This window comes from Dermacentor andersoni, chromosome 5 (assembly GCF_023375885.2).
Source record: "Dermacentor andersoni chromosome 5, qqDerAnde1_hic_scaffold, whole genome shotgun sequence".
NCBI lineage: Eukaryota > Metazoa > Arthropoda > Arachnida > Ixodida > Ixodidae > Dermacentor > Dermacentor andersoni.
In genome coordinates, this window is record NC_092818.1 from 71,478,801 (window position 1) to 71,488,238 (window position 9,438).

The window sequence follows — 9,438 nt, forward strand, 5'->3', positions numbered from 1 at the left end:
TAAGCTCGTCACAGGGCGCTGACCAAATCAGCGATACCTTTGCGTTTCACGAGTAATACGAGCCTGAGTACATGCGTTTGTGTTTCTCAACTGAAGGTTCGTTCGGCAACGTCGTGTATTTTCTTTTTCACGTTTACGTGGTCGTTTCACAGTGTCGAGTATATCAAATCTCAGTGATAGTGATTCAGTCAACCATGACAATCGACCTCCTTCAACGAACAAAGTCAACGAAGCTCACGGCAAGGATAGTTTTTTCATTGCGACGCGAATGAGGCGATAGGGAAATGATACAGTCGCAATTTTCCATCCCTGGGCTACAAATTACGACTGCCTTACTGCAAGTCATCTAACAAACGCAAAAAACTAAGATTCGAATAGCTATATGTTTTGTCTTCTATCGTCGAGTCGTAGTTTAAACCTTGAGACGGGCTCCCACCAGTTTACTTTAGAAATGAGGTTTCAATGCAAGGAAAAATGGGTGATAAATGGTGCGATAGCGAGAAAAATTATTCGCGTAGAAAAAATTACATCAAGTTTATCTCATCTGCTATCTCCACACATGTCTGCTATTCGAATGCATGCCTTCCGGCGTATGTCGCACGAGAGAAATACCGTAGTAGACAACAAGTCGTGCACGGTACCTTCAAAACCATATGGGCGCTATAAGATGCTCCGTTGGCTGCATTCGTATAGATACTATTTCTCTCTTTGTACCTGCCACAAGCAACAATACTAAACGTTAGCAAATTCCAACATTTGTTCTCATCTTATTTCAATCCTCTGTCGTATCTGTTTCTTTGCTTATTTGTTTGTAAGAGCCAGACAACTTTACTTAAAACAAAGGTTTGCTTTAGCCAGCTTACAATGATATGTATTGTTTCGCTAAGAGAGGAGGACCAGACAGCCTCATTCACGATGAGACCTCTCCTACACATACATTTGTTAAAATATGGGATTCAGCGATCAGCAATGGTTATATGGTAATGGACTTCAGATATAACTAGTGTGGCAGTAGAATTTAGCTTCTTATTCACAGCTGTATTGGGTTTCTTTTTTAACATTTTATTACTTCGTTCATTAAATGATCACCACGGTGCTTATCTGATACCTACTAAAATAATGCCGTTGGATGTTGACGCGCCTCTGTGTATAATCTTTTCTGCTCCCTTAGATAAACCTTCGTAAATAAGTTCTCAGATGTCGAGCTATCCTCTTCTCGAAAGCGGGAATTATTTAAATGTGATTACATGGAATACATATTTCCTTTAATTTGAGTAGAGCTGCATTAAAAGACATACTAAAAGAAAGCTCAAATACAAATATAGCGGCGCATCATTCAGGAAGTTCTGTAAGACTGACTAATGACAGTCATCTTGACACGTGTGGCCAACGTCGAATGATGCCGTGTTCAGGGAAGATGGCCACTGTCATACGTTGCTTTCTTTTATCGTTTCTCTATTTGTTGTCTTGTTTAGATTGGAATGCGGGCTTAGTGGCTGAATGAATTCCGATCAACAGCAAAGAACAGGGTAAACAAAGACGGCTCACAGTTCTGAATATCAACGTAAGGTAAAATTGAACACTTGTTGGCCCGTGTCGAACTGGAATACATTCTTTTCACAGTCCCAATGTTAAGGCTATCAAGTCAAACTCTTTTTTTTTATTGATATGATATAGGGGGATGTAACGCACAATTTAAGGTGCCGGCTACTCCTTATATCTTGAATGGTTCCATCATACAACATACAGGGTTCAAGATTACATATAAAATTCTTATATATTTGGTCGCATCATGTCTGTTCATTTACGCACCACACTTTTGCTCAGCGATGTGTACGCACTCTTCCTTCTTTCCTTGTCATATTTGCCAATATTTGATGCAGAATTGGTGTTTGATGTAACCACGCACAGAAATTACAAATGTGTCAAGTTAAATTTTCAAGAAATTGCAGTTTGGGATTTCCCTCTATATTCCGTCTCTCTTCCTCGAACCAACAAGGTCAAGCTCTAACGCAGTCTTTTAATTACCTTTAATGTTTTGCTTTTGGGTAGCTTGAGTCATCTAGATAACTGCAAAAAGGCGCCACGTTTTCAGCACTTTGTATAACGCATTTTGCTAATTACAAAAGATGTACATGAAGAAGTAGGCCTGCGCTTGGCTTGGCTAACACACAAAAAAACGCCTTCATGACTGCTTCAGAAAACAGGTAATAAGGAAAGTTACTAAGCGCAATAACAGACATCAGTGAACTCTGCATGACTGTAACGTGCTCAATAGCTCGGAGTGACGTCGTGCGCAAAGAACTCGTATTAGAGCATGACACTTCTGCGTGGTGCCCTATTTTTCAGATAAATGTTACTATCAGAGCTCTGGCCATATTTGCGACTTTATCCTGAAAGACGGCAACACAATGACAAGAAAAACCCAAATTGCCTTACTTTGCAGTAAACAACTTTCGCAGGACCTTTAATAAAATGGTGTAGCATTCTAAGTGAACACTATGAGGTTCCCACAAGACACTCGAAAAACATGCTAATTACATTCATCTCTTGGAAGTTTTACGTTCTCCAGCGCACGTCGTTTGAAGTTGAATTCTTGAGTTAGCGATCCGTAACCACTGTACAAGAGTGACAATTATCAAAGCCCCACAGATATTGTCTTAAAGAGGTGACACCTGTAGCACTTAATAACACGAGCGTGAAGTTCCCTGGTAATGTGTAACCGGTCAGCAATCTCCTCTATCCGGAAGTATAGGAAGCACTGCTACGAGTAGAAAAGAACGTCGGGAAACTGGTGCCAGAGGTAATGACGGCCAACCAGCTATGTTGTGCTGGAATGGATACAGAGCGAATACCTGCGCTACGCTGGGGAAAGATTCGCCATTACGCTTTCTGTCTGCAAGCCCAGTGCAAAGAGGAAAAAGAAAGCAATTTGCACCAGCATGAGTCAGCGCACAAAATAACGGAACCAAATCTTGCGACAACCCTATTCTCCTCTCCGCGTGCATGGTTGAAATAACTTTTTTTGAATGTGCGGCTGCTTTATTTTTTTTTTTGCCCCCGCTGTGAGCGCCATTCATACCGGTACAGGTTTGGCGTTCTTTGGTTTGCGAGCCGAAGTCGAGAGAGGCAGGAACTGGTATATATACCTTCAGTGGTCGTCGGCATAGCACACATCGTCTCAGCCGTGCCCGCCTACGACAACCTCAGGTGCTTCACTGCCAAAGAGAGCCACACCATGAAGTATACGGTAAGCCGAAATGCATTATGGGTCTTGAGTGCAGGGATTCACATGGGTATTGACAAATTGCATTGCCCTAATTTCATGTCGAGCACAGTCTATACATACGGAAAAACGAAGGCATGCACATAGCGTGGAGTCAGCATTCAGAATAACAAATCTAGCGGTTGTGAAGAAAGTAGAACCCCACAGTAAAAAAAAAAAAACTATTTTTAAAATGTTAAGACTTCCTGAAGTACAGTAATCGATATGACCAACTTTAGCTGTTCCTTAAGTATGCGCGACTTTTTACGGAAAATGGATCGTTATCATGTGGGTCTACGGTGAATACGGCTGGCTGTGTTCAGTGCAGCGCAGTTGGTACTGACATATGTAGCTTTTATCTGTGTCCCATTGGCTGCTTTGTTTTTACCGTTTACAAGCTTTCCTCAGAGTAACAGTTTTGATGCCTGAAATTTTTCAGCTAGATTTAGGAATAATGCACACAACGCGTATGTCGCAAATACATGTATGTCTTTGCGACATATGGATTGTGTGCGTCACTCCTAAATGAGAACCCAGTGGCGATAATAGTTGTTTTTTAGCACTGTATAGCTTACATTCGGTTATATTACTCTATTCTTCCAGATTGTGTTCCTCGTCTTCACAACTGTCATTGCCGGTGCCCTGGCTGGCTACGCGTATGGTGGCTATGGGGGATACGGACTTGGCGGCTACGGCGGCTACGGTGGCTACGGTGGCTACGGTGGCTACGGCGGCTATGGAGGATACGGCGGCTACGGCGGATACGGCGGATACGGCGGCTATGGTGGTCATAGTGGCTACGGAGGGTACGGCCGCGGATATGGTGGATACGGAGGCTATGGCGGATATGGTGGTTACGGAGGCTATGGAGGCTACGGAAAACACGGAGGCTTCTATGGATGAGGACTTCAGGAGTACGCTTGAATAAAGGCGTATCACGTGTCCAACGCATGCCTCCCGTTTATATTTCTGAGTGCACCTTTTTCATGCCTGCGCATGCTAGAAACTATGAATTAACAGCTCATCCATGAAGAAAAGCAAGAAAAATTTTCTATTGCATGGTGAAAAGCTCGTACACGACGTTATTGACAAAGAGCTGATATAAAATTTGAAGGAAATGTTTTTTAGCAGCCTCCTTCCGGGAAGGTTTCAACAGCACACTATGCGGAAAGTGAGCCATCAGCATGCACTATAGCGCGACTTTTAACCAGTCTAAAGAGCACTGCTAAGCTAGGACCCTTTCTCTGGAGGCCTCGCAGTATCCTCAGACAAATAACTTAACCCCTGCCTTCCTCCTCCAGAAAAGTAGTGAACAAATATTGTGCCGCCATTGGCTCCTTCGCTGGCTGCATACTTGACCTAACAACCCTTTCCCGTTTGACACTCTGCTCTCTTTCCTTCTACTTATTTATTTGATGTCTATTTTTTAGCTGCATCAAGCCGAGCGGCTATTACTGAATGCCTCTTGTTATGTGCATGCAATCCAAATCTCCAGGAGAGTTGACGAAAAGCGTGCGAAATGTGGCACTGGCTGTAAACGACATCCGTTACCGTTGCTACCCGCCCAAACTTCAGCGAACCTCTGGAGACGCGGTTTTACGGGGGGTGGGGAAGGGGGGGGGTAGCAAGGAACCAGCTCATGGCAATAAATTGCGCGGGAAAAAGTACCACACCAGTAAAGTAGGAAAACAAAACTGAACGTACTCTTGGTCCAAGACCCACTGAGACACTTTCTCTCCGAGGCGTGGTCCCACAGCTTCGTGCGGAAATGAGCTTTAAAATTAGTTTCTTTTGTAGCGGTTTGTATTCTTCCTAAACCGTGCGCACGGCCGCGTCCCCGCGTCAGCGCCCATGCTCGCGCAGTCATGACTGGCGTCGCCCGCCGACCATGACAGCGGTGTACATATATAGGAGGCGGGTGACAGCGGAGACGCAGTAACAACGAGATCCCCGCTGGTGTATCAGAGCAGCAGCCTCCGCAGCCAAGGCCCACCGACATGAAGTCCCTGGTAAGCTTTCCGTTAGCGTTTCCGCACAGATAACGACCCGGTGAGGTGATGACGCGATAGCAATCTAGTTAACACGCTAACCTTCGACGTTAGGGCGTGTGACCGCAAGTTCGAGGGCAAGAAGCATCCGCTGAGACGCGGTTCGTGCTTCCGCACAGTAACGTTGGCACTGCTGCGCTAACAGCAGCCCAAGTCGTGCCAGAATTGGGGCATTTCTTTTTAATTTAGAAAAGAACTTCACCTATATTTGTGCTACTTTGATGGTTTTCGATAAACGTGTCATGTTTGTTAAGGAAAGCGCAGGATGAGGACGCCCAATAACTGGGGCATTTATGGCCGAGTTGCTGCTCATTGCGTGAAAATAACGATGGAGCAATTTTTTAGAAGTTCCAAATTGGTAGCCAGAGAAATATGAAAAATGTTAAGCTGGGTCTTTACTCTTACTTTACCTTCTGCCCGACTTAAGAGGACTTGCCGTGCGTGATTTCCAAGAAACAAGCCTTAATGTGACTTTATTATACCAACTTGCAATCAAGCTAAACATGCGCTGATACACCGCCGAAGAAATTCAAGCTTCTCATTGCTGTAAAGTCAAGTGCTTAGAAAACAGTTTTTTGTCTGCATAGAGGTGAGCTCTGCCACGTCTTCATAACCGCTACTCATTGGCCATCGTGACCATCTCAGCACGTATTGGCTCCGGTTATTGCATGTTTGGTGACTTTCAGAATAATGTGCTCTGTTTTGTTTTGTTGACCCCATAATGACCTTCATGTTAAAGAAAAATACGTCTTTCACCATCTTCCAGTACATTTGTTCTTTAGAGTAGGGTCCTTACCAGAACAGACGTTCTTTAGAGGGGTGCGCATGTCAATTACGGGCTTCCTTATTCTAACTTTTCAAGCAAGACATACTATTCCAAAAGCATTAAAAAACGATGGTTTTTATTAAAGTGCACAAAACATTAAGATTCGTACACAGGTACTGTTGGAATTCTCGGGCTTTCTTAGACTCTGTTTGGGTATCACGGCTTTTCAGTCAAAGTGCCTCATAAGTAATGCCTCATAGCGCCTCGTAGGGTGGGAGCAAGGGGTGACCGCAGCTGGAGGACCACCAGCGAGCGATGAGGCTTTGCTCTACCTCGGGGATGCGGTTGAGTCCCTTCGCTGGAGTTACTGCTCGATTGTCCTTTGTTGCATATCAGGCCAGCTTCCTTTTACCCGCATTGACAGGCCCCAAGTAGGACGAGCACTGGGCCCCGAATAAGGGAGACTGTCGCGCGCAATACTTTGCCACTTTCGTTATTTACCTTTCAGATTTTTTTTCTCTGAAGTGCAGCCTGTCAAGCATACACAAATGTTCCCTCCTATTTTAAGTGTTTTCTTTTTTTGTTAACTAGTTACAAGTAAATAAAACGCAGATATAGGAAGAGTACGAAATGAAATTTGTATACGCGGTAGTGCCAGGCACGAAATGATTAGGAGTAATGCTCTGATTGCTGCAAACTTGTGTATCTCAAGTAGAGCTGCCGTTCAGGCTGGTTGATTTTACATCTGTGGAAAAATGCGCTGTTATTCACAGGTACAAACTGAATTCACATTGTGGTGCGCGCTTCACCTAGTTTTGTGCCTGTAAAAAAATCTGCGTGTTTATCTAAACTGGTTTACAGCGCTTTACAATATTTTCAAGGAAGCTGACGATATGGCGTGGTACTTTTGCAAACGCGTATGTACTGTCTGTCCCAGCTAACGTTTGTCAAGCTGTTCAACAAAAACAATTTAAAATATTATTAGAAAACACAGTGCAAGATACAATCTTAAGACCTGTGGAGTTCCATCACCATACTAAACTGTATGAATAAACACCGTACATCGTAAGAACATATCTTGCACCCTGCATTTTTTTTCAATAATTTTTTTTCCTTGAACAGCTTGACCAACCTTAGCTGTGACACACTATATTTGGCAATGTTAACTGGGAAACGTGAAGCTTTCGCCTGCGCAGACCACCAGTATTAAAGAGATCCTTGGTGAAAGTACTTACAGTTTTGAAACAAAGAACGGCTGAAAATTTCTGCAAGCTGAACGTGGGTGTGGTGTGCATTTTTGAAAAGTGTTGAAATCACTCATACTAGTTTTCTTTTAAGCAAGATTTTCAAAAAGCTTCTTTATCTTTATAACTACAAGGTGTACTTCTATAACTGAAATGCCACCAAAATTTTACCTTAAAAATAACAATTTACCTGCTTTTTGCAGCTGTCGTTCCTCATCCTAAGCCTGGCAATTGCCGGAACACTGGCTGGATACGGCTACGGAATCGGATATGGTCTTGGTTACGGCCTCGGCTACGGTGGATACGGCCTCGGCTATGGTGGCTATGGTGGCTGCGGCTTCGGAGGCTACGGACTTGGATATGGTGGATATGGTGGATACGGTGGATACGGCGGAATCGGCGGATACGGCATAGGTGGATACGGCCTTGGCTACGGAGGATACGGTGGATTTTACGGCTAATTGTCGGGCCCCTCACCACGAGAAGTTCGGCAAAATAAACCATATTAAGCATGGTGGCAAGCGTGTATTGTACCTGTATGTCCACCAAGAAATATCGGCGGCGATGTAACAACAAAGCAAAGCATAACACTAAATGTTGGAACCCTCTTGAACTGACTGACACCCAACAAGCACAGCAATGCTAACAGCAAGTCAAAAGGGCTGCAGTGTCGGCTAGTTGGTGACGCATATTTAATAGGTGTACGGTACCGCGATTAAAGGATAGGACAAAGGAAGACACACAGGGACAGACACAGCGCGACCTGTGTGTCATCTTTTGTCCCGTGTATCTTTTAATCTCGCTACCATACACTTATTCAAGCAACTCAAGTGAAGCCGTCCAATGTAGCGAACTAAACTGGACACGGGCGTGTTCATTTCCTGTTTATATATATATGATCCAAGGAAATGAAGATTACCAAACTGTGATGGCACGCAGGTTTTACTTAACAAGCTATGAACAACTTGAAAGGGCGTAAAAAAAAGAACAGTAGCCTGTACCTAGAAAATCGCACCCACAACTGTTCTTACAGACAGAAGCAGGTCAATTATGATGTAGGACGTATCGTTAAGGAGGCGCGCAGCCAGTGGCAACGAACTTTCCGTTACTTAACCAAATCTTTCGCGATATTAGGCCATGGTCTATCAGTAATTATACCACCTTAATCTTATACCATAGGCGTGTTAGAGGCCACAGACGGCTCACGTTTGTGACCTAGATGCCCTGTTTTCACTTTGATTCGATACAAATTGTATAATTCTACAAATAGTTTCGCTGAAATTTAGCTTGACACACTTTCTTCCCGAGATGTCAAGGCCTACAACTGCCGTAGACCTTTATGCGGTGCCTTAAGAATAAATTAAAGAAAAGAACACGTATGTTATAGGCTTGAACTTGAAGCCCTTTCCGAGCGTCTGTTTCAACCAATGGACTCAACGTGACTGTGGCGACATTGGGTTTTTTGCAATAGCCACCATAGGCTACTGCAGATGAGTGATCTTAATCGGTCATACGCGCGTGTTTTCTCCACGAGAGCGTGATCGTCGTCTGTACGTCTACGGTGGTGATCACGGTGTCCTTGTTTTAGTGTAGCTGGATGGCCTGGAGCGCGTATCTCAAAGACCTTCTTTTTTTTTTAGTGTTAGGCAAATTTCGCAATGGAATGCGATGTAGCCGCAATCGCTAGTGTGTGGCGCCTGCGAAACATGCAGTCGTAGGAGCAACTTTGGGAAAAGAAAAATAGAAAGATTCGGTGAATGAGACGGTGTTTAAAGCAAGACGGTCTACGACTATCAATTCGTCTTGCCTCTAAAGCATTATTATAAGGTTGTCGCAAAGAAAAAAAAAAGAACAACGCGAAACACAAAAGCATGCACTCTTTGTACCAACATTAAAAAAAAATGTTGTGAACGAGACAGCGTGAGGAGCCAGACGACCTACCACCAAATACTGGTCCTGTCACTAAGGCGTCAACCGTATGTTCTCAGAAAGCAAACCACGAAGAGAGACAGGTTACTTGTACCTTCCAAAACCACCCGAAACAGGCCATTAGCACAAAAATAATTAAACTGAAAATGGCTTCATGCATTACTCTCTTTCAAATACTTACGCCAT

The 9,438-nt window shown here is 43.9% G+C and overlaps 2 protein-coding genes across 2 annotated transcripts; both read left to right on the forward strand.

The window, feature by feature from the left end:
- The first annotated feature begins 2,728 nt into the window (after positions 1 to 2,728).
- On the forward strand, positions 2,729 to 4,212 carry LOC129384998 (uncharacterized). Its single transcript, XM_055070791.2, has 2 exons — positions 2,729 to 3,250; positions 3,869 to 4,212. Exons 1-2 carry the CDS (start codon positions 3,239 to 3,241, stop codon positions 4,166 to 4,168), a joined length of 312 nt encoding a protein of 103 aa, XP_054926766.2. The 5' UTR covers positions 2,729 to 3,238; the 3' UTR covers positions 4,169 to 4,212.
- Positions 4,213 to 5,176: 964 nt separating this feature from the next.
- On the forward strand, positions 5,177 to 7,840 carry LOC126530771 (uncharacterized). The gene is made up of 2 exons (XM_050178057.3): positions 5,177 to 5,274; positions 7,527 to 7,840. Exons 1-2 carry the CDS (start codon positions 5,263 to 5,265, stop codon positions 7,782 to 7,784), a joined length of 270 nt encoding a protein of 89 aa, XP_050034014.2. The 5' UTR covers positions 5,177 to 5,262; the 3' UTR covers positions 7,785 to 7,840.
- The last annotated feature ends 1,598 nt before the right edge of the window (positions 7,841 to 9,438 follow it).